We start from the raw sequence: 25,420 nt of genomic DNA on the forward strand, positions 1-25,420 counted from the left end.
GCAGGGACCCCATTTGCAGAGAACAGTTAAGCGGTGGCCTGACGTCTGCCATTGATTAGACAATATTGATCTGCAATTTCTTCTCATGTTATTCAATAATATACTTGTCCTTTTCTTTCTTCTCATCTGCTCATCCCCAGAATTCATGACAATCAAACTGTCCCATTTCTCTGCTCGGCTTCTCATGGGACTAACTGAGCGCAGACTTATGTGGTAGAATGGGGTGTTGTGACCGACTCCCCCAAACTGCAGAGAATATGATCAGGTCACATGTGCAGCAGGAGAACCAGTGTCTGATCATCAAATCTCATGGCAGGGCGGCAATGAAATCGGAATCTAGTAAGTGAGACACGAGTCCATCAAGTTCAACCTCTGCCCAACTGACAGATTTGTGGAATGTGCACAGAACTGCCAGTTGGATTTGTGGAATGTGCACAGAACTGGCAGTTAGATTTGTAGAGTGTGGACAGAACTGGCAGTTAGATTTGTGGAGGGTACAAGAAGCGCTGCTGCTGTTTACCACACACTTTCACTTAACCCTTAGCTTCTGGGACATAACTAAATATTACTGGGTCCCACAGCAAATTATTTTTCAGGCTCTGAAAATGTCTAGAGATCGACCTGTTTTACCAATATTTATTGGAATTGTTTATGAATTAGAGTCTCATGGGGCCCCTATACCCCCTGCAGCCGCAGGATCTGCTTCTTCTGTAGTTACCCCCCCCCCTTAACTTCCTTAGAAATAACAGAACCAATAATGTCCCAGATTGTTGTGTTTATTCTGCTCCCAGTCCTACACTTGTACCTTTTTATTAATGAATTTATTGGTCGGTTATCACTAATCTGATTAGAAACGGGGGGCAACGCTGCATCTCCCCAACTCATTTGCCTCATTCCATAAAGCCAATGATCACGAAGCAACAACGGCCCCAAGTGCATTTGTTTTCTCTAAAAGCCCAGAGAATGGGAATGAGTGGGGAATTAGATAATAATAATAATAATAGAAATAATAATAATAATAATATTTGGTGCATCAGAGACGCAGTAAATGGCAGTGGGAGTGGGAGTGGGAGACACACGTGTGAGTGAGGAAGTGGAGGGGGGAGGGGGGGGGATGGAGGAAACCTGGGCTGCACCAGGGAAGGGAAGTGTCACATCTCAGGCTGAGAATCCAAAGTGTCGGTCCTGCTGCTCCAGGGAACCCCCCTCCTCCTCCTCCTCCGCTGCCCAATCAGCAACTGTCACCGGCCGACGACCCCCCCCCCCCGCCGACTCTGCTGCAAAGCGACTCAATCCCCCCCCAGCATAGCCGCCAGTTGTCTCTGCACTGGAAGGAGCCGGTACCATCTCAGCACAAGAGCCCCCCCCAACTAATCCTGCTACAGACTCCCGGCACCCTCCCAGCACTGAGACCCCCCATTCCATGAAAGCAGCACAACTCCCTGCACCCTTGTGTCACAGGGAGTGAGAGAGTCTGGCAGGGACACCCCCCCCCCCAGTCGTTTGAGCCTCAGGCAGCAGTTCTGGCACCAGACACAGGGGGGGGGGGTTGGTTCTGTGCAGCCCAGGGCCCCTCCATAGAAACCATATCAGCAGCAGCAGGGGGGTCCAGTATCAGGACACACTTCATCTTTTGGACATTTTCCTGTGAACTCATTGCTGCCCCCCCAGCCCACAACCGACCCAACAGCACCAGGTGCCCCCCCCACCCTTCTGTCTCCTTCATGTCGGACTCAGGCCACGCGGGCGTTAATCACATTTAGGATGTCGGATGGACACGACTTTGTGCGACTGTTGGGGTCGCAGGACAGGGGGGAAGAGCTGGAGCTGAATGGGACATTCTCAGAGGACAGTCCCCAATCAGGGAGGAGCAGCCGGGACCACTCGGCCGAGAGGAGAACCAGCAGCATCATGAAGGTACAATCACTAATAATACTAATAATACTAATAATACTAATATTAATAATAATACTATTAATAGTATATGAGCCTCCTGGTACCACATCTCACCTGTGTCCTTTACTCCTTCACTGAGACTCAATTCAACTGAATTAGTAAATCTCTCTTTATACAACTCACATATTTGGCTTCAGTTACCCTTTAAACCCACTAGCAATTGGTCTGACTCTGATTCTATTGTCCAACCCCCCCTGAGTAACCAGAGTAACACTGGGCAAGTGCTGGTCACATCTGCTCATTGGCCACCAAACAACTGGATTTAACCCATTTGGCCACCAACAAGCTGGGCCATTGGGGAGGATCCGTTCAGCCCGTGGGCCATTGAGTGGAACATAATGGGGGGTACAATGACCCCACCTGGACTGATTATTATTTATTATTATTATTATTATTATTATAACTCAATGTGCTGATTTATTTATTGCCCAATAACATGTAAAGACCCAATGGATCTGCCCGAATTCTGGTCTCACTGACTCCAACCCACTAATGTTGCAGCCACTTTACTCAAGGGCGACGCTCCCCAGACCAAGTCGGCAGCTTATTGGCCCACAATAACTGATCCCATAAAAAATCCGATTAGTAAAGTCGGGAGCCAGTTGAGCAACCCCCGAAACCCCAATGTGGCAGGGCTGAATTTTAAAGGGCAACTGAACTATCATGTATTTGTATATTGCGCTTGCTGATGTCATAGGGAAACTTCCCAAGCAATGGCCGAATTGTGATGTCACTATTGGTGGAGTCTGGGAACTGTTCCATTCAGCAGCTCTAACATCTTATTTAAGGGAATATTTCAGTGTCGTGAGTCTGATTTCATGAGAATGTTCAGCATCTCTGGGGTCCCGGCTCCTCTGTATTTGCTCCCACACTCCAAAACCTAAACTGACAGGTTCTCAGACACTGGACAAAGTGGGGAGAAAGTTCCCAAGGTCCCCGGGAGTTGGCCTGGGAGTTGAACACAAGCATTTCCAGTTCAGTGTTGATAATGAAAGGGATTCTGTTTATTCTGACATCTGTTTTAATGCTGCGGTGTCTTGGGAGGTGCTGATACTTGTAGTTCTGCGTCGCTGACACTCTAATCCCACTGGTCTCCTACTGTGATCAGCCCAAAGCTGCTTCATTCATACACTCACTATATATAGATATATATATCATATACACACACTGACTATATACTGTATATATATATATATATATATCTCATATACACACACTGACTATATACTGTATATATATATATATATATATCTCATATACACACACTGACTATATACTGTATATATATATATATATCTCATATACACACACTGACTATATACTGTATATATATATATATATATATATATATATATATATCTCATATACACATGCACTGACTATATATATATACATATATAAAATATACACACATATTACCCTGAGCCGCATTATTCTCCATTACTTGTACTGATCTCCGGCTGCAATGGGGCTGCAATGGAGGCTGCACTTTCCTCCCCAGCGAGTGCTGCATTAGGAGGAGGCTGATTAATTATTCATTGTTTGGAAGGATCAGAGATTTCATCCCCCAGACACAAACCTCTCTCACATCTCTTTCATTTCTCCAGCCCCCCCCCCCAATAATAACATGATCCTGGGGAATAAAGGGAGACGTCGGGCCAAACCACAAATTTTCGGTGGTTTTAACATTATGGGGCAGATTGTCCAGGGGTTTTTTTATTGTCAAAACTGTCAAATTCAATTAGGGAGTTATTCAAGTTCGATCTGAGTTTTTCAAAAAATTTGAATTCAGTTTTCAAGATTAATCCTACTCTGGCCCTTTAAGAACTTGAACCCACTAGTGTAGTAACCGGGCTGGTGGGTTTGTGATTCTCTATAGAAGGAACAGGGACACTTGTTTCCATGGGGTCCAAATTGTAACGTTAAAGTCACTGGTCACATAAAGTAGCTCATAGATATCCCTGATATTATTAACTGATTAATAACTGATTAATAATTAATAACTGATCAATAACTGGAGCTTCTGGGTGTAACAGTCTGTACCTCTATATGAATTAAAGCTTTTGTCTCTGTAATTATATCACTAATTATATCACTAATTATATCACTAATAATTATATCACTAATTATATTACTAATAATTATATCACTAATTATATCACTAATTATATCACTAATAATTATATCACTAATTATATTACTAATAATTATATCACTAATTATATTACTAATTAAAGTAAATACTGGGAACCTCATATTCTACATTGTGATGACTCACAGGCTCCACCATATTTACCCTGACAATGTGCCCCCAAAATTGCCCCAATGTGCCCCCCATTGTGTTCTGTGTGTGTTGAGGGGGCGCTGGACTGGGTCAGACTGGGATTGGGGGGTCCCATTGAAGCAGACGCATAAGACTGAACAAATGTAGTCGTGGAGGTTTGACAGGAACCCAGAATTGAGGAAGGAGTGGGGGTGCTGCGATCCCCCATATCATGTGAGTTCGGATGCAGAATCAGCAGCGGCCGCTTCCTCTTTCTTTTTATTATTTGTCTGGGGGAAGTTTCATTGTATTTCAGTGGCTACAGCAAATAAGAAGATTGTAAGCTCTTGTGAAGAGGGCCATTTAACCCCAGATCAATGAAAAGCACTGGGATAAGTTGCTGGTACTAAATAATGAATTCTAATGATCATGAAGGTTCTGAAGGCTTCTGTGAACCTTATTCTCTAATAAACAATATATATTTATATAGTTATATTTATGGCTTAATAGCAGGTACACCCCACAACTCCCATGTCTTTGCATGTTGGGGGGGTAGGTGGGTGGATGTTTGCATGTTGGGTGGGAGTTTGCATGTTGGGTGGGAGTTTGCATGATGGGTGGGAGTTTGCATGTTGGGTGGGAGTTTGCATGGTGGGTGGTGGGAGTTTGCATGTTGGGTGGGTTCATGTGTTGCGGTGTTGAGTTGACGAGAGGCTCTTGGATGTGGTTCCTGGGCCACAGGAAGTGAGAAGAACAACAGGAAATTCAGAACATCCCAACTGCTTTGCTTTGATCTCTCATTTCTCTTTATTACCTTTCAAATTGGTTTTACTTCTGCTTTTAATCTGAATAGGTGTGGGCCCAATGTCTGACAGTTTGTTTTGTCATTTATAACAGGGCCTCTATATCTCCTTCTTTCTCTTCCCTTTGTATTTGTCCATTGTCTTAAATCTTCCTTTGTATTTTAGCCTTGTCCAGTGCATGTCTCCAAGACTTCTTTATTAGCACCAACAACCCTCCTATTGTGTTATAATTCTCTTGCAATAAGGAAGAAGCGGATGTGCATTGCTGCCCATTGGGTGTGGCATGACTTTATTGGGGATCTCTTCATAGTTTCTCATGCGCTTCACAGAGAGATTCAATGAAACCAGGGCTGCTGTGAAAGTGCATGTCTAGCAACACTGTGATTGTTAATATAAAGAACCCCAAGAAACCCCCACCTTCCCATGTACTTCAGGGAGAATAGAAACGGGGGTTCATGCCCCATGGCACATGTCTGTGCATCAAAGATCCTGCACCTCAAGTCAGTTCAGGTGAAATTCCAGGGGTTTGGAGAAGAAGGTCCCACACCGTTTGCACCTGGAAAGCAAGTTGGGGTTACCTGGGAGTCTCTCTAAAGTGGCACAGGTGGGGATGCGAGTACCAGTTGGGCCGGCTCTGTAGTTCAGATCCAGAGAACATAAGAGCATTTGTTACAGCGAAGCTTCTTTTTCCTCCCATTTGTACATTTATAGGAATAAAAGTGCAGCCGTATCACGAGACATTGTCTGTGGGGATCAGGAGCAGCACGGCACATTCTCATGCCAATTTCTTGTTCTCCATTTACGACCTCAATAAAACCACATTCTGTTAATGGCAACATTTCTGCTGCGCCTGTGAACTGCCCTTTTATCTTTTACTGGAAATGGAATCGGAATACCACATGAAATGCTCTGGGTTCTGTGGACCTATTTCTGCGGCAGAGAAGATACTGGAAATTTCCCCAAACTTCTGGTCCTCTTATCCCTTTCCCTTGGATTGGTGTCATGTTCCAGTCTAGGACGTACAGCCTAAAGGGCATTGTTGTACTGATAAAATTCTTTCCTACTTGTAGGCCGTGCATATGATCTTGAGTGTTACCTTTGTACTCTGGATATTGGGTTAGTTCTGGGATTGGGCAGAATACAAACTGTCATCAACGCACCATGTTGACCAGTTAATGGTGGAAGTAAAGAGAAGCTGCAGCTCTTATCTGTTTCTTGCTGGTCCAATCTTTTGTCAGAATGAGACAATTTTCCCATGTTTGGCCCCTCGTATGGTCTCTGGCTCCTCGGCCTGTGGGCCAATCAGATGGAGAAGGGTACGTTGTCGGCATGTGCAGGTGGCCTTTATTCACGTTGGGATTCAATGCTAGTGCCTGTTTTGCTTACCCCTAGAATTATTGTAAATAAGGATTATAATCCATTCCCCCAGAGCAGATACTGTACTTATCTTTCTTAACTTTCAATGAGAAATATAATTAGGTAGAAAGGTTCTTCCTTGGGTTACCCTGTATTTGTTTCATTTTTATGATTTTGGACAGAATTGCATGTCTTTAGAAATCAGCCATACCAACTACTGTTGCCTCCAGCTGCTGGTTACCCACTGCCAGCCTCAGGGAGCCGTCTCATGTGCCCATCAGTGCCCTGACATTCCTCCTTTTGTTTGGCTGGATCCCCTGGAGCATCAGTCACCTGAGCCCTTACACAGTGATGCCAATGCAACGGGGAGGCTGGTGAGAACAAGAGGCTCAGGTGCTCACGTCAGCAGGGCTATTTCTGTCAGTTAAGATGTTGGAGTGTATAATAACAGTGGGATATGTGCATATTTGCATGGATATCCAGAGGCAGCACACACACACACGGCCAATATACAAGGCAGATTTAGAGACAGAATGGAGCTCAGTTCAACTAATGACTCTTCACACTTTCAGATTCACCAATGACCTATCTACTGCCTGAAAAGTGGTGAAGTTTGGAAGAACCGAATGCTATCTTGCTGGATTGCAGAATGTTACTAGACATGACCACCATTCTCCTTTATTTATGTAGCAGATAAAGATTCTGCTCCAGTAGAGTTTACAATCCACATTAGACGGGGTCCATTTTACAAGAAGTGAATGGGTGCATTGCTTTTCTTTGACCCTTCCCCCCATCCTGTTGTTGGTGCCAAATGAATTGCAGGATGCAGACTCTCCAACTCATGCAGACACATGTCTCTAGATGCTTCTTGCTGACCTGTAAGTTTCTATGTGCAACAGATGTGACCTCTTCATTGTTCTGCATTCCATACTTAGAAGGCGTCTCCCCCTCCCCTTTATTAAGGAAGGCTATTGAATTAGGGGCATGCACCATAGACTTTGCATTGGATATCGGTGCAGAAGCCAAAAGTGGCCAAATCACTCCCAAGTCTTCAAATCCATAGACCTTATTGGTAAAGCTTATGGATAGGGGAGTGTAGCATTGATAATACAGGCTGGGAGAGTCATGTACAGCATCAGTAGAACATATCCCCATGTTGCTTTATATTCTATGTAAGCTTCTTATATATCCTCATCAAGCTCCTTTCTATATCTTGTTGCTCTTCATAATCCTCATTTTGTTGTTGCTTCTGATCACACTCTCTAATCCAAAGGTCCATTGGTATCTCTACCCTTTATCCTTATCACATTCATCCTAGTGGAAATATCAAGGACTGTATCCAAGCATCCCTTTCTACATAACCATCTCCTGCTGGGGCCCAGGCTCGGTGAATGTCACTTTAATTGACGACCACACACTTTTACCCAAATAAAGTGCCTTACTCTTTAACACCTACGATTTTTCTAATTTAGGTGCCTTGCATTTTCATTCTCACTGCCTAATTCAGTTGATCCGTGGGTCTTGGTTCCATTTGTATGTGCAGGAAAATATAACCAGTCCCAGAATGTTGTAGACCTAGAGATTATTAGATGAGTAGTTATTCTTCTACTCTAGCCCCCACTTGATATACATTAGTCACGACTATATTCTATAGATACATATGTTTATTTGTGCCTATAGTTTCAAGTTTATCTGTGTAGGAACATACAAATCCCTCCCAGTGTCGGGCTATGACACCAGGGGCCCACCCAAAAACCTTAGACCAGGGGCCCACTCTCAGTGCTATAATTCTTCCTCTCCTCGCTCAACCTCGCCTAGTCTCTTTTCTTTACATACTATAATCTATTATTCAATCTATTTAGCCTCTTTGTTCTCATACAAATAGGGAATGGCCATGAAATAGGCCAAATGTTTAGAAGCAAGAGGCCCACTGACATCTGGGCCCACCGGGAGTTTTCCTGGTATCCCAGTGGGCCAGTCCGACACTGATCCCTCCTACGTTGGGCTTCCTGGACAGGGTGGGTTATCGGAAGCCTCTATTCTCTCTATACAATATACATTTTGTGCCCCTCAATTTTAAAAGCAGACGGAAAACGGGGAGGAGCAGCACAAGTGGGTTTCCTTGTCTTCTGTTATCCCGAGAACAAGAAACAAGTAGGAAGTGTGGAAGGAAGTTAATTATGTGTTTGGGGCCAGGTAAAGAGGCAGAACCATTAACCCCTTTCTTGTACTTTCCTAAATACACACTTCATCATCACTTCTTAAATACACAATTCATCATCACTAATATTGCTGGAGGAACATAATGTGTAGAACCTAGAGTGTAGGTGTAGGCAGCAAATCTGCTGGTGAGAAGCTCCTTGTTCTATACAGGCTTTTGTTGCGCTCATTTGCTTCCTTTATTGTTATCTGATAATCCTTTGATTATGGATTTAAACAATAATGAGATTTTTATGTACAAAATGAGAAGCAAAGCACTTCATTATATTAAATCATTGAATCACCAGTTGTGTGGTCCCACGTCAGAGGCTTAATAGCGCCGATCAAGAAGGCTGGGCCAAAGCAAAATAGAATCGGCTTTTTTAATTATTTTTTCTGGAATTGGGTCAAGGAAAGCTTGTTGCAGTCTCAGGCGAGCAGAGTCTGGACGATGTGTTTATTAATTCTGATTAATGAAGGTTTTTTTCCCCTTGTGCTACTGACTAATTACATGAAACCCCAAACATTACAGAAGCAGAGGTATTTGTATTAAAGCAAGACTTTCCTACGGGCGTCTTATTCTAAAACCATTTTTTTTTGTTTTCTATTTCTTTTTCTAGCATCTTCTTCTTTCTGGGGTTTTTAAAATACTGTAGGGGCTCTACTCTCCTAGTATAATGTTCACAATTTCACATGAGCATTGAGCAAGAAAAATCTAGAGAAACATTTTTATAAATCTCCTTCTTTAGTTATAAAATTCAGATCACCGTACGGCCATGGCCAGGATATTTGACATTTAGGGCTAAATATATTCGGCTGAAATTAGCTGTTTGGTGTGAAACGAAGGAGTGTGGATTGTTGTAGAAAGAACCTGTTTCTCTCCATGTTACACAACAAATGTACCTCCCCAGGCCTTGCTGTTCTCCCCTGCTAATTGTCATGCTACTGGTGAGTGTGGTGTCCAGGGGTCCCCATTTTTCCATGATTTCCTATCCTATGTGGCATGTGTTGGGTTTTTGGGAAAGATCGGTTTTATTAATTTGTTTGGGAACACCCATTGATTTGGCTGCAGTTTGTCTAAAGTTTTGGAATTCTGTATAGGCTTTCATGCATTTCCTTTTTATAAAACCAACGTTGTAGAGAACAATCTTTCCTGTCCTTGTGTAATGAAGCATTTAACGTAAATGAACTTGCCAAAACGAATGGCCTGTTGGGTTGAGCCGCATCGGCTGGTTCTGCATTTGCAGCTTTGTTTTCTCTGCTGATTTCACAGATCACCATGTTTCTTGTGGTGAAGAGACGTCTATGATCTTTACTACTCCAAAAATCTTACATGAGACATAAAATACAAAATTGACTGATGCTTGTTTTCTTCATTATTTTTGTCTTGAATAAGAAATATTCCCCAATAATTCTTCATCATCTTATCCCTAAAGACTGCAGAAGCACTTGACACTGTTTCGACTTCCTTAGATGATGCACCTTGAGATCTGAGATGACCTGTGGTTTCAGCAAGTTCATTAAGGTGGTCATACACAAGCAAGTTCAAACACAAGCAAATTTAGCTGCAAATTTGTGCCCTTCAGAACGATAAGACAGCTTCTCTGCATGTGTATGGGGCCCTCTGATGGGCCTACATGAATCATTTCTGGCCAAAAACCAGCCAAATGCTGATTGGGCAGGTTGGATTTTCTTGTTGAATTGAGAGCCAAACAGTTGGATCTGCTTGATGTTGCTCACCTCAAGGTGGACATATAGGTGAAAGATCTTATCATGTATGGCTTAGTTTAGCTGCTGCTACATGAAATCTTGTGTAAGAGGAGGTTCTGACACTTGCTTAATGAGTTTTTGAAAGAAGTAATGTTTTGGGAGCCTTCTGTTGATCCATTCATCATTGCTGTAAAACTGCCCCACCCTTTTGGGCAGATTTGTGGCTTGCGTGGTACTTGAAAGTAACTGGTGGCTTCTGGTCAGTTCATTTGTCTTTGTGGCACTTTGCGTCTAGGGATGAAGGACCATCAGCTTTGCTTCATCTCAGACACTGGGTCAAGGTGGACATGCAACCGCCAGTTTACTGACCATCGGCTTTGAGGCCATTTTGGGAGCATACTGTATGTGGGTGGCTACCAAACTAGTTTGTCTCAAGGGAAGTGGCGAGTGGAGGTACCTGTTAGTTGTAGGTCAGACAGTGTGGGGGCACCAAGTTGCTCCATGAAGGTATCAGGGCTCCATCTTGATGGGTCATGTGACCCATATGTTCAGTTTGTTAGATCTGAAGCAGCAGTTTTATTGATTATAAATGTATAACCTGACACTAAATACCAAAGGCTTGGCTTAAAATGAACTCATCTGTTTCCCCAGCTTTGTTTTTAGCAAATGTTAGTGCCTTAAACTCAACGGGACTCTTTTGCCACCAGTATGGATTCAGGCAGAGTCCTTGGGAGCAAGAACATGGGTCTGTTTTTATTATTACAGGGAAAACGTTGACTTATTTGCTTAATATGGGAGGCGACCTTCCCTTAACTTGGAGCATAATGGATAATAAATAAACTCCATTATTAGCAGATGATTCTAAATTTAAAAATGATTTTTTTTTCTCTATAATAATAGAGCAGTGCCTTGATTCCAACTAAGAGATTATGAATCAACCCTATTGCGTTTATTTAATGTTTCAATGACTGGTGATACAAATGATCCTTATCTGGAAAACTCCCGGGCATTCTGGGTAATAGATCTTATACCTGTACTCGTTTTTTTTTCGATGTAGAATTTGCAGCTGCAACGAGAGGCAGAACTGGTACGTGTTTGTGGGGCGGTTGAGTGGGTGTATTGTGTTTCATCTCGATTTTTCTTCTGGGTTGGCAGGTTTAGAATTAGAATTAAAACTCAAAAGAACAGAAATGCGTGAGCCTTAGCTGCATTAATGATTAGAATACTCCTCATTAAAAATGAAATGCCAAAAGAAGCCAAAATCAATCAAAAGTACTCATTAAATGAAGACAACACAGTCGCTCTGTTAAGCTGAAATACTAATGGAAATATGAAATAATGAAACTATAATATAAAAAATAATAAGCCAATCAATATGCTCTTAGGAATTCTTGTTAGATGTTGCTTCTGCTCAGGCAGGGGCACAGGGATTTAGGGTGCGAAAGCGAAAAAGCATCTCTAGCAGTGGCCTCAGGGTGTGCTGGGAGTTGTAGTCCAACAACTGGAGGCTGGACATACACTGGTAATTTATAATAAGGGAATAGTTAAAGGCAGGCAGATAAATACTCCCCCCATACTGGATTGTTCCACAATGATGGCTGCTTAGCTCACTGGAAATGAATTGATTAGTTCTGCTTAATCTGATTTAATGAGGCCCATGGGGGGTGCAGTGTGCGACTCATGACCAATCTGGGGCACAAATAAATCTCCCAGGGAGATAGAACCCTGTCATGGAATTCTGCTTTTATTGGATAATCAAAGATTCAGCAAAATACCCGCAATTTATATCCGCGTGTGTATTGGACTTATTCAATGGGAAAAGGGGATAATCTAATGGGTAATATTATGTAACATTAGGCCTCATTTATGGGACAATGTCTGTTTTTTTGTACTTGTTGCTCCCACTTCTAGGTGGGCATCATTGTGGGACAACCTATGGTTCAGCTATTTTAAATCATTGTCACATCCGTTAAACTCAATGAGCTGTGTGTCCCTAAAAATTAGGTTTTTTTTTTACTACTATCCAGATAACCCCCAGCTGTGCAAGGCTTCAACTAAATCCACCAACTGTTGAACCAGCCATCTGAAGTTACTTGGGAGGAACGTACATCTCTTCTTGCCTCTTCAGGCTGAAATACAAAAGCAATTATTATTATTATTATTCATATTAATATTATTATTATGAACCTGCTGCTGAGATTTCTGGTACAGGAGCCGGTGGCTTTGTGGCTGCCTTGAAAGCAGCAGTTGTTTCCTTTGTTTAAAGAGATGTTCATAAAATGAATCTGCATTCAGTAAGGCTCACACATTTAATGGATATTTGCTTTCTCATTTCATGCTTTTTTCACACCTATTTCTTCTCCTGTCCGTGCTGAATAGTAGCTGGTTGCTATGGTGGGCAACCTCATTTCCATTCAGTGCATGGACCATTTCTCCACCCGACCGCTGATTAGCTTATCCTCTGGATAGGGATGCAGCAAATCTTTTATGGACAATCTGTTATTTATAATCTCCTAACCTCTGAATTCATGGCCTGGAATTTCTTTTACTTAAAGTTTATTTTTAAACTGACCTTTTTCCATATCTTTTACAGGATGGTTCTCGGCAGAAACAGAAGAAGACCGTCTCCTTCAGCACAATGTCCAACAAAAGAAAGATCAACAGCACTGCCGCTTGCATCTCCTCCATGATGGAAGGCTGTGAAATGAAGAAGGTGCGTTCAAACTCCAGGATGTACAATCGATTCTTTCTGCTGGATCCAGATATGCGCTTTCTTCGTTGGGAACCATCCAAGAAGGACTCTGAAAAGGCAAAGCTGGAGATTAAGTCAATTCGTGAAGTCCGGGTAGGAAAGAAAACACCTGTGCTGAGGAGCAATGGATTGTCTGACCAGTTCCCAGAGGAATGTGCCTTCTCCATCCTTTATGGGGAGAACTATGAGTCCTTGGATCTTGTTGCAAGCACAGCTGATATTGTCAATACCTGGGTTATGGGGCTTAGGTACTTAGTATCTTATGGAAAGCACACGCCAGATGTTGTGGGTGCTAATCAAACAAGCCTGAGAACTCTGTGGATCTCATCCCTCTTTGAGATTGCAGATTTAAATAAAGAAGGGCACATCCCATTGCAGAGAGCCATTCAGCTTATCAAAGGTCTTAGCCCTGGCATGAAAACCTCAACTGTGGAGCTAAAATTTAAGGAGATTCAAAAAGCAAGTGAAAAGTTTGGAGGACATGTGACCTGTGATGTGTTTGTTGAAGCCTATTGTGAACTCTGTACCAGACCAGAAATATTTTTTCTCTTGGTTCAGTTCTCTAGCAATAAGGAGTACTTGGACTTGAAAGACCTCATGATTTTCATGGAACTAGAACAGGGTATGGAAGAAGTCAATGAAAACACATCGCTTGAAATCATTAATAAGTATGAAACCACTAAAGAAGGCACAGAAAAGGGTTATCTTACCATTGATGGGTTTACACGGTACCTTCTATCATCTGACTGTCATGTTTTTGATCCTCACCACAAAAGCATTTGCCAGGACATGACCAAACCTTTAACTCATTATTACATCAATTCAGCCCACAGCGCATGCCAAATGGAAGACCACTACTGGGGCATGGCGGACATCAGTGGGTACATCTATGCCTTGAAGATGGGTTGTAGGAGCATAGAGCTTGTTGTTTGGGATGGGCCTGATAACGAGCCTCTTATCTACCTTAGTCTTTCTGTTGTATCACATGTATCTTTCCGTAGTGTCATCAATGTCATAGATAAATATGCATTTGAAACATCGGACTACCCACTGATCATATGCCTTGTGATTCACTGCTCTGTCAAGCAGCAGCACCTTATGGCCCATTGCTTAAAAGAGGTTCTTGGAGATAAACTTTATCATTTCCCAGCATGCCCCAACGAATCATGCATGCCCTCTCCAGAGCAGCTTAAGGGGAAGATCCTCATAAAAGGAAAGAAACTTTCTCCAGAACACTCCGATTCTGAGGGGGATGTGACGGATGAGGATGAAGGCATGGAGATTGCTAAAAGACTGGGAAATGATGGAGAGGAACATCTCTGTGAAGGAGGACTCAGAAAGCTGCGCCTGTGCAAAGAACTTTCTGACTTGGTGAATTTGTGTCAGTCAGTAAAATTCAGGGACTTTGAGACATCAAGAAGTAGCCAGAAGTTCTGGCAAGTGTGCTCCTTCAATGAAGTGACCGCAAGCCGGTTTTCCAATGAATATCCTGAGGAGTTTGTGAGGTACAATAAGAAGTTTCTTTCCAGGGTATACCCAAGCTCCATGCGCATAGACGCCAGCAATATGAATCCTCAGGACTTCTGGAAGTGCGGCTGTCAGATTGTGGCAATGAATTTCCAGACTCCTGGACTTATGATGGATCTTAATGCTGGCTGGTTTCGCCAAAACGGGAACTGTGGCTATGTCCTCCGACCAGCGATTATGAGAGAGGAGGTGTCTTATTTCAGCGCCAACGCTAAAGATTCCTTGCCTGGTGTCTCCGCTCAGCTCCTTCATATTAAAATTATCAGTGGACAGAACCTCCCAAAACCCAAAGGATCAGGTGCCAAAGGGGACGTAGTGGAGCCATATGTTTATGTGGAGACACATGGAATTCCCGCCGACTGCGCAGAGCACAGGACAAAGACAGTGACACAAAATGGAGACAATCCCATATTTGATGAAAGTTTTGAGTTCCACATCAACCTTCCAGAGTTGGCCATTCTGCGTTTTGTAGTTTTAGATGATGACTACATTGGCGATGAATTTATTGCACAGTACACCATTCCCTTTGAGTGTTTGCAAACTGGCTTCCGACATGTTCCACTGCAGTCTCTAACTGGAGAGTTCCTTCAGAACACCACCTTGTTTGTCCACATCGCCATTACCAACCGGCGCGGGGGTGGGAAGGCCCAAAAAAAGGGCCTTTATGTCCGCAAGGGGAAAAAAGTCAGAGAGTATACATCAACCAAGACGACGGGCATCAAGGCAATAGATGAGGCGTTTAGAACTGCGATACCGTCCCTGCGAGAGGCCACCGATCTCCGAGAGAACGTGCAGGTAACACATATGGAATATATATCAGAATTTATTTTTAATTCATATAAGTGTGTCCAAATAGACTGTTTTTGCTATACCTTGTTAATTGTCCCTCCTGCTCCATTGTCTTTGGTCTGTTAATGTCATCTCCTAGTTAGGACTCCCCCATTGCCCCCTGGTGGAATAATGAATTCTTTTCCCATAGGTTTTTGGACCACTTTTTTAGCTTGACCATTGGCTACAGCCTTTCATTTGTGGATCTCCGATTCCCTTTTTTGTCTTTGTCCTCCGCAGAGGCAGAAGCTGGTGGAAAACCATGAGAAAACCTGATATTGTGTTGGTTCATGTCTTGCGAGTGGAGGCTCAGATACAGAATCTTGGCAGGGGTTGAGAGTCAATATGTTCAGCCTTTTGTCTGTAGCACAGATTGCTTTTATCTCCATTACTTTACCTGCTTTTTTCCTTTCTCCTGCTCTTTTGCTTTTAATTAAATATAAGGCAAGTGTCTATTACATTTCCTAATTTTCTGTGTGTGTGTGAGCTGAAATCAGAGCTTTAAATACACTGCTGGGCAATTAGATCCACTCCTGTCTGTCCTGGGGTCACCTAACCCCCCCGCCGCCCAGATCCATTTTCTATTCTTAGTCCTCAGTTTTGGTCCTTCCGTAGCTTTTATCTGTAGAACATTATGGCAGGTGAAGCACAAATGGACTGTGAACTCTATTGGGCTTTGTTTTTGCATTTCTGTCCAACTCACAAAACTATTTTTCCATGAAAAGTAGTTTTGAATCATTTTCTATATTTCGGGTTTCTTGTTCTTGTTGACGATTATCTGACTGTGGGGTGTGGGGGGGGGGTGTAGATATTTGTGATGATTCCTAAGATTTCCCTGCTGCAAATTGGGAGGTTGTTGATGTGGTTAAAAAATGACACAATAAGGGGTAAACTTGCTATAGGGCTTACCAAATGGAATAGGAATAGCTTAACCTAAGTGTTTATTGTTGTTAGAATGTGTATTGATATAGTTCAAATCTATTATACATCACTCACATCAGTCCTTGCCCCAGAGGAGCTTACAATTTAGGCCAGTGATCCCCAACCAACCCTTGGATGTTGCTCCCAGTGGCCTCAAAGCAGGTTATTATTTTTGAATTCCAGGCTTGGAGGTAAGTTTTGGTTGTATAAAAACCAGGTGCACTACCAAATGTAGGTTGACAATCCACATAGGGGCTACCAAATGGCCAATCACAGCCCTTATTTGGCACCCCAAGAAAAATTTTTTTGTTTGTGTTGCTCTCCAACTCCTTTTACTTCTGACTGTGTTCAGAAGGTTGTGGATCCCTGATCTAGGCAACCCAAACTAGGGTCACCAATATGTTTCTGGTGTGTGGGAGGAACCCACTGTACCCAGAGGAAACCCATGCAGACTAGTTATGGCACTGTAATAGGCCAGCCTCCAAACAGCTTCTTGTAGGGGCAATTATATAACAGAATAGGAGGCACATGGGAGGAAATAGGGACATTTGTGGCCAATCACTGCTGATGTAATACATAATAATAATACAAATTATGAGGTAAACGAAGGTGTGGTGACCATTGTCAGCAAGTGCTTATTGTGTTGTCACTGTTGTGTTTGCAGAATGCACTGGTGTCCTTTAAGGAATTGTGTGGCCTGAGTCCGGCGGCCAATATGAAGCAGTGTATCCTCACAGTGTCGGCCTGGCTGCTCAGCAACGACAGTCCCTTGGCTGTGACCCTCAACCTTCACTCTCAGTATCCAACTCTGGAAGCCCAGGGACCGGTCCCAGAGCTGCTCAAGAAGGTCCTTGCTTCTTATGATGCGGTGAGTGGGTCCCTGTAACTACAGAAGTGTCTCTCTATATAACAAATGCACCAGTGGATGTGGATCCTTGGATAATGTCAGTATTTCCCAATATGTATGGGGCGCACCTAAGGTTTAGGTCTAAGGACTGAGTCCCGTTGCTCTTGGACAAGGTGGGCACCAACATATGGGTGGCAGTTCAACCAAGAATCATGTCTTTTCTGTATTTTAAAAGGCATTTTTCAGGGCCGCTCTGCCTCCGGCCCAAACTCAGATTCTGCTGTATAATGTCAGTCTAGAAAAAGACACTTGCTCCTTATTCCTTGCCATGATCCTGCTGAATGATAAATAGAGACGCCACTCACAGGGACACAGTGTCCTTCCATCACACAGCCCCCATCTCCTTTTCTCTCGTTCCCTCTCCCAGTGCCTATTGTGCCTCCGTCATATGAAGGTATTTATGGTATTTATCTGCCCATCCGAGGAGCAGAAATAGGGCTGAGTCAGCGGGAAGCAGAAAGAACAACTTTCACTACCACCCACCTGCCCCTGTATTGTCCTGGAATGAGGGCGCCCCCTTCCCTCATTCATCTTCCCGAAATGACACGTTAGTCATAGTATTTGTTCCCTTGCATATATATATATATATATATATACTGTATGTCTGGATATAAAGCAGGACTTTAACATTCCATTTTTCTTTTTCCATATTTGTACTCGACCTCCCACTATGCGCCGCAATCCCCCCGTAAAATAAACACCAGTGTGAATCAAATGCAGATTAAGCCACATTTACTTTAACACTTGTCATTTGGTTAAATGGATTTACACTGTCTGTTTAATCCAATGTGAACATTAGATATATATATATAATGTGATAAAAGCAGAAGAACATGGGGAGCTGTGGAGGTGAATTATTAAGAGTTTAAAGGGTGTGAAGACCTTGAGCTGAACATAAGGAGCAACATTTATAGGCTAATTCTTTGTGGAGCTTTAGTTCTCCTTTAATGCATCAGTTTTGAGGGAACGTTTCTGTGCCACAATGGAATTGTTTGTTACAGCTCAGCGTCTTATTTAAAAGCAATTGTTCCCCTTTAACAAAGATTTGCTTAGTCACCTTAAGGGCAACGGCACACGGGGGGCTTCTCACCCGGCACAGAAATGTTTCCTTAAATCTCAGCTGCCAAATTGACAAGTGGTTGTAACACAAGCAACAAAGGTGGTAGTGGCCGGTGAAAGAACCAGAGCATCTCCGGATGGGGCCCTGGGCCCTTACATGGGGATCCAGATTGAAAAATGGGGGTCTCTGTTGCTTAATTTGTATTTGGGATTAAGTGCACATACTCCCACCAAGATTCTGTTGCTAAAAGCAGCTTCTCAGTGAATTTTCTCTTTCTATTTCAGTTCATCCAAGCCAGCCGGACATTAATAGAAACGGCAGATGTTGTTTACAGCAAAATAATTCAGGTGCAGAAGGCAGGTAGGTAACGTCCTCGAGGCAATGAAAAGTGGGGTTTTTGGTTGATTCGGGCAGAACTGGTTCCTGCAGTGGGACTTTATGCTCCAAACAGAGAGAGAGAAAATGTGAACAATAATCCCTATTATTCTGAGCACAAATGTGGGTGTAAAAATGTCACCAGCTGTGAGTACTGGGATGTATAACATTCTGCCCGTCTGTAGAATAAGTGCAATTTGCACAGACATTTGTGTCCCACTGCTGCCCCCCTATCAATCCCAAAACCTTGGGTTACATATACAGGCAGCTCTCACCCACCCTGTGGCCCATTCAGCCCAATGCCCCCTGGCCAGAGCCGGGATGATGGGATAATATTGGATCAGATTATTTCCCCTGTATGAGTCTGTGTTGCTGGAAATAGATTGCTAGCTGGGGAGTCTCAGTTGCTCTTACCCCTCGTGTAAGAGCTCGGGGTACTAAGAGGAATTCCAGCGGACCAGTCCAATGAATTGATGGGTGGGTGGCATTGGTACTGTGCTGATTGCTGGAAGGGTTGAGTGTCAGGACCCTGCAAGTCAACTAGTCTGACCCATGGGAGTCCAGTCCCACACTAGGGGCCAACGCAGGTCTTTGCTCTATAGTGAGAATGTGCTCTCCAGTTTGGATCAGGTCCCCATGCTGTCAGCCTATACTGAGGGTTATCAGACTTGTGTTCAGGCGCTAAAATATTTCATTAGACCTCTGAAATTTACGGAACAATAAAAGAGCTATAACAGTATTCACAGCTGAGCATTGTGCCTGGATTCATTGAAATTTATGGCCTAGAAGGTTGTCCATGAAATGGAAAAACATTTCTTCTCTTTCCAGCTCGTTTCTTGTTATAAATGCTCAAGATCCCCTGAGATCTGCAGCCGCTGATAAAAACCTTGTGTTACCCCACCGAGCTCCATTAAAAGAGGGGGACTGGCCTGTAGCTGGGATCTGAGTTGTGTCTTTTAAAAACAAACTATAACCAGTACTTCAGTATTGGATTGTTGGGTGTCCCATGATTATGAGATTGGGGTATTTGACTTGGTAGTGGCATGTGGGTTATACAGAAGTACTTTGGGGCTGACAAGGAGGGGTCCCACAATAGAATCTGCCTCTAGTACAGCCCCTGGAGTTATTATAGGGCAGAAAACATTCAATCTATAAAGGCCCTTTAGAGCCTCCATGTCAGAGACATAACTTTGGAGGATGGTCCAGTCAGTTGCAGAGTGTGACCAAGTCCCTCCATATCAAATGTTTCTTTCAAACCAAATGTCCAAAGCGATATTTGTCACCATAAAAAACCCCAGATCCCTCATTGTTCTGCCGACTGTTCCTCCAAGTCCAGGCTCGTTGGCATTTTGAGGCAAAAGAAGATAAAGTGAGCCCTGAGCTGTCGGGGGCTTTGGAAATGTCTCTTTGGCAGGTGCCTGGATTCAGAGCGATATCCTTGGTGTCCGGGATGTTGTTCTTTCAGCTTCAATTTGTATCATTAATATTCTGCTTGTGGTTCTACTTCCCTTCTGAACCCAATGAACCCCACTGAGCTCTCCTGCCGATCCTTTGTCCTCTGCTGCGTCATTACATCACAAACCCGGGACACAGTCATATCATTAACCAACAAACTGTAGGGAACAAGAAAAGGAACGACTGAGAATTTGGAGAACTGGTTGGCGCCATTTCTGGCATTCGGCATGTGAGCATCACACGTGCGCCCAGTTCTTTTCAGCACAACTGCGCCCATTGATTCCAGCCCCTGTGGGGACCCTGAGGCTGTTGTCTGGTTTGGGGGTGTCATTGGTACTGGGCCCTAAATACTTTGCTGCTTCTGTTATTAAGCTCTAGATCACACTGTTATAAAAAGGGCCAGGGCTCCCATCAGTAATCACCGGGCCCCATACTACTCAGATCCTCACCCATAGGAGCCCCTATTATCAGCCCCCTGGTTCCTGAATGAGCTGCACATTCCTTGGAGCCTGGAATTAGAGAAAGAAGGCTCAGGGAGACTAAATAACTGAAGATGTCTTCTGGATAATCTTCACTGTTGACATTTACTTTAAGGATTAAGATTCGTATCACCCCCCCAGCAGTTACTCATCTGTTTATAGCAGGGATCCCCAACCTTTTTGTTCTGTGAGCCACATTCAAATTTAAAAAGTGATGGAGAACAATGCAAGAATGAAAAAGGTCAAATAAGGCCTGTGATTGGCTATTGATAGCCCCTATATGGACTGGCAGCTACAGGAGACTCTGTTTGGCAGTACACCTGGTTTTTATACAACCAAAACTTGCCTCCAAGCCTGGAATTTTTTTCATAATCACCTGCTTTGAGGCCACTGAGAGCAACATCCAAGGGGTTGGAGAGCAACATGTTACTCACGAGTAGGGTTGGCACCTTTTCTGAAAAAAAAATACCGGCCTTCCTATATTTTTGATGGGTTTTCCCTATAAATAACATTGGCATCAAGGCCAGGCCAGTAAAATACCAGCCAGGTGGCAACCCTACTCACAAGCCACTGGTTTATAGTGTGAAATGCAGCAAATATCATGTGCCCAATGCTCATATCTTGCCCAGGGCCATTGCTTCCCCTCTCCCTAGAAATAAAAAATACATCACAATCTCTGCACCCACTGAAGTGCCACTATAAAGAAGCCCATGGAATAAGTGCCCATGATCAGTCTGTGCCTTGGCCATTGAAGGGTTAATGAAGAAAAAGCAAAAGCCTGAGAGTCCCGGGCAGATGTGCAGCGAGTACTAGAGCTTCTCCAGCAGCGAAATATGGATCATAATAAAATATGTAAGAGCTGGGCCAGGCTTCTATTCCTGCCATACATGATTTATAATGAACCCCATTACGTCCGTGTCGGGGACTTCGTTAGTATTCAGCCCGTGTCAGTCTGGGACGTCTGCGATTCCCCCAGGATTACGAAATCAATTCAAGATCTGCCTCACTACATGGTCCCGTGCTTTTCTGTGTCTCAAGACATTTCTGTTTGGCTTTTGGTTAGAGAAGCTGAATTGCTGCTGGAATTGGCTCAGACGTTTAGTCCATGGTCTATCCGGGCAGGGTTTGGGGGTACACAGGGAAATAGTTCTGCATAAGATCATTTAGGTTCTGACTCCGTTACTGAGCTTTACCTGCTCATGTTCATCTAATGATGACTGGGAAAGATGGAGACAAGAAGGAGATTCAGCTGGAACAATACGAAGGTGTTGATGTGATTCCTCCCGGGGGTCACGCTTTGACCTTGGGGCGTTGTGATGTTATTACCAGGGCCGGTACTAGGGGCAGGCAGAGTAGGCACCCGCCTAGGGCGCAATCATGGGGGGGTGCACTTTTAAGGGGAATTTTTTTTCATTTTTTTAAACCCTTTTTTGCATGGCCTTTAATAATTTTTCAATTTCAACCCCCCCTCTTGCCTGTGATTCGTACTGCAGGCAGAAGCAATTCCCACCTCTTGATGGATTTTTTTGGCTGTCGCTGGCGCAGGTACAGATTGGGGTAACAATATGATTGTTTTGGCTTATGCTGGCACAGGTACAGATTGGAGGCATAATGATAGATGCTGGTACAGGGAGAAATATGAATTGTAAGGTGAGAAATGGTAATGCAGATCCGGATGGGGGAGGGGCACTGATTTAAGCCCTTGCCTAGGGTGCCAAAATACCTTGGCCCGGCCCTGGTTATTACTATAGAGAACAGTGAGAAGAATCCTAAGTGTAAGGAATAGAGCAAGTTCTCTGCATAAATACTAATGTTTATATGTTTGCTCAAGAGGCAGAATTGAAATAAATTAGTGAAAAAATAAAGGTGACTCTGCAATGTGGCCAATAGGGCAAATAGAAGGGAATGTTTAATAATTGGGAATAATTATGGAATGGGAAGAAATGCAATAAACCTGATCCCCAGAATCCTGCCACTTGCTCAATTGAGAGGATTAAATGCAGGTCTGGACTTGGAGTCAAACAAGGCCCTGGCATTTCAAATAGTCCTCCAGCAGCCGACTAAATAGTGACTGTCTATGGGACCTTACAGCAGCCCCTCTGGCATGTGCCAGAACCCACAGGTAGCCAGTCCAGGCCTGATTAAATGTTTCACTTGACTCCACATCTGAAAACCGTTGATGGAAATACTGATCCTACATCTGTTTTTTCCCCTGTGTAGGAATGGGGTTCCACGAGGACCTTCATCGGATCGGCGCCAAAGAGGGTCTGAAGGGGAGGAAGCTGCAGAAAGCCATGGAGAGTTTTGCCTGGAACATAACTGTGTTAAAGGTGGAGTAATGGAGTGTTTATTATGTGAATGAACGTTTTGGGGATAGGAAGCCATTACTACAAAGACACGTCGTTTCTGGGCAACCCACATGATTTACATGCCAAGCAGGAGGCCATCAGGGATGAGTTCTGGCACCACAAGCGGTGGAGATGGAAAGAGCGTTTGTGTGACAGTTTCATGGCAAGCGACAGTCAGTGTGTCCCCCTAACCATGTCATCAGTGATGTCCTTTAGGAAAGGGTTAATACTTAACCATGAAGTCTCTGCATTTAAATCTGTGACTATTAGCAGAAATATTGTTCTCCATAGTTCTGCTCCATGGAAATACATATATATATACATAAAGTACATATATACACGTGGTACAGCTCATTGCTTATCAGTTGTGTCTGCAGGACCACGGGTTGTGTCAGGAGGAGATGTGTGTCCTTGGCTTTTGTGTTTTGAAAGAAAAAAATCAATAATGGAAGAAAAGGGCCATTAGTTAATTGCCGGGCTCAGTCTCCATCATGAGCTTAATCTGCCATCAAAGACAACGCAGGTAAATAATGGGCAACATGAGACGGACACTGAGCAGTTAATCCTGAAGGGAAAGGTTTTCATTGGTCACTGATGCTTCATTATGTGACATGCGCAATTGGTCTCTAATTCAGGTTTCTTTGTATTGACCAATGGTCCGGTGCTGCCACCTAGTGACTAATGGGCCAAGGTGGAGGCAGAGCTGCAGACAGTGTCACTTTGGGTCTATTGGTTTAATCATCATTTCTTGAGCTAAACAGGGAAACTGAAGCTACTGTATGTTTGCTCATTGCAAGATGGATCATTAGATTCCCAGCTCAGTTAATTCCGCCTGTTAAATGGACTTCTGCTAACAAAACAGTCACAACAAAGGGTCAAGGGAGGAGGTTGGGAATATCAATTCTACGTCATACGGAGCAAACATGAAGTGGCTTTACTTTTCCCACCTTCACCTACTTTTTTTTGTTTGTTTCTTGACTTTTACTTATTTCTTTCTGTGCCTCCACAGGGCCAAGCGGACCTCCTGAAACTCGCTGAGAATGAAGCCGTGGAGCACGTGAGGCAGATCCACCACGCCGGCCAGTCAAGCGGCATCAGTCGGACCAGCGCCCACTCCCCTTCTTTTGCCTTGTTGAGGCCACGGGGGGTCTTGGAATCCATCCCTGAGAATGAAAGTGGGGGAAACAGCAGTTCTTGAAGATCCTCTTAGACAAAAGCAACAAGCTGATGAGCCAAAGCTACTGTGATCTGAACTGTCCTACAGGAGCCTCTCATACCCACTACATGAACATCTGATTCCTCCTGGGACAGAACCGCAGGAACTTACATTGTTTTAAACTGTTCTTATGGAAGTGAAGGATTGACTTTCAACTGTGCAAACCCTTTTAATTTTAAAGTATTGACAGACCAGCCTCCCCATCTCCACGCTCAGAATGAGGTTTGGCCTCCAGAGGAGAAAAGTCTACTGCTACCTCTACCCACATTCTCTGTCCCTCCTGATCTCTCTTTGTGTATCTGAAGGAATCACTAGTGGTTTAAATACACTCATTCAGGTCTTCACGTCTGCCAATTTTTGTGACAAATCTTAGGGTACAATGTGGCTTGTGGAAGGGTTACAGTAAACATCAGCAGTTACTAATTTCAGGGAGAAGTCTTTGTATTATGTACATGGAGTTATATCTGAGAAATCAAAACAATAGGGAGGGTTTTTCATCAAGTGGGGAAGTGTCTCCTAATGAGGTCCATGGAGCCATCAAGTAGAAGCCCAGACTCTAAGGGGATTGTGTGTCCTTTGGGGATTGTGTGTCCTTTGAGGGTCCCAAGAAGAGAGGTTCAGGATGGGAAGTTGAAGAATAAGGATGGGAAGTTGAAGAATAAGAATGGAAATTTGCAGAATAAGGATGGGAAGATGAAGAATAAGGATGGGAAGATGAAGAATAAGGTTAGGAGTTTCAGGTCAGAGCAAAGGAGGAGATAGTAAAGTCTGAGCAGCTAATAGAAATGACACTGATACAGGCCGTATGAGAAGCTGGGGATGAAGAGGCCTGGAGAAGGGAGAGAACACTAGGGAAGCTATAAAGATGGGACAATCTATTTCACCTTTCTGTGCATATGAATCCCATCTTGTGCCACCCACACTGGGACTTCTCCTCCAAATAACACGGGGAAGACACACTCACAAGTGAAACATGGGCACAGCCTCATTACACAGACATTCCATATGTGGCGTTACCTGTATGAGTTTATGTGGCGTTACCTGTATGAGTTTATGTGGCGTTACCTGTATGAGTTTATGTGGCGTTACCTGTATGAGTTTATGTAGTGTTACCTGTATGAGTTTATGTGGTGTTACCTGTATGAGTTTATGTGGTGTTACCTGTATGAGTTTATGTAGTGTTACCTGTATGAGTTTATGTGGCATTACCTGTATGAGTTTATGTGGCATTACCTGTATGAGTTTATGTAGTGTTACCTGTATGA

The 25,420-nt window shown here is 43.6% G+C and overlaps 1 protein-coding gene across 2 annotated transcripts; it reads left to right on the top strand.

The window, feature by feature from the left end:
• Positions 1–1,138: 1,138 nt before the first annotated feature.
• LOC108702459 (inactive phospholipase C-like protein 2) lies at positions 1,139–24,499 on the top strand. 2 transcript variants are annotated; one of them, XM_018237928.2, is made up of 6 exons: positions 1,142–1,917; positions 12,881–15,361; positions 16,980–17,183; positions 18,567–18,642; positions 22,812–22,921; positions 23,949–24,499. In XM_018237928.2, exons 1-6 carry the CDS (start codon positions 1,765–1,767, stop codon positions 24,135–24,137), a joined length of 3,213 nt encoding a protein of 1,070 aa, XP_018093417.1. In that variant the 5' UTR covers positions 1,142–1,764; the 3' UTR covers positions 24,138–24,499. The 2 variants fall into 2 exon arrangements, with proteins under 2 accessions (XP_041434147.1, XP_018093417.1); XM_041578213.1 differs by lacking the exons at positions 16,980–17,183; positions 18,567–18,642; positions 22,812–22,921; positions 23,949–24,499 and adding an exon at positions 15,546–16,433 and having other exon boundaries at positions 1,139–1,917.
• The last annotated feature ends 921 nt before the right edge of the window (positions 24,500–25,420 follow it).

This window comes from Xenopus laevis, chromosome 9_10S, assembly GCF_017654675.1.
Source record: "Xenopus laevis strain J_2021 chromosome 9_10S, Xenopus_laevis_v10.1, whole genome shotgun sequence".
Classification (NCBI taxonomy): Eukaryota; Metazoa; Chordata; class Amphibia; order Anura; family Pipidae; genus Xenopus; species Xenopus laevis.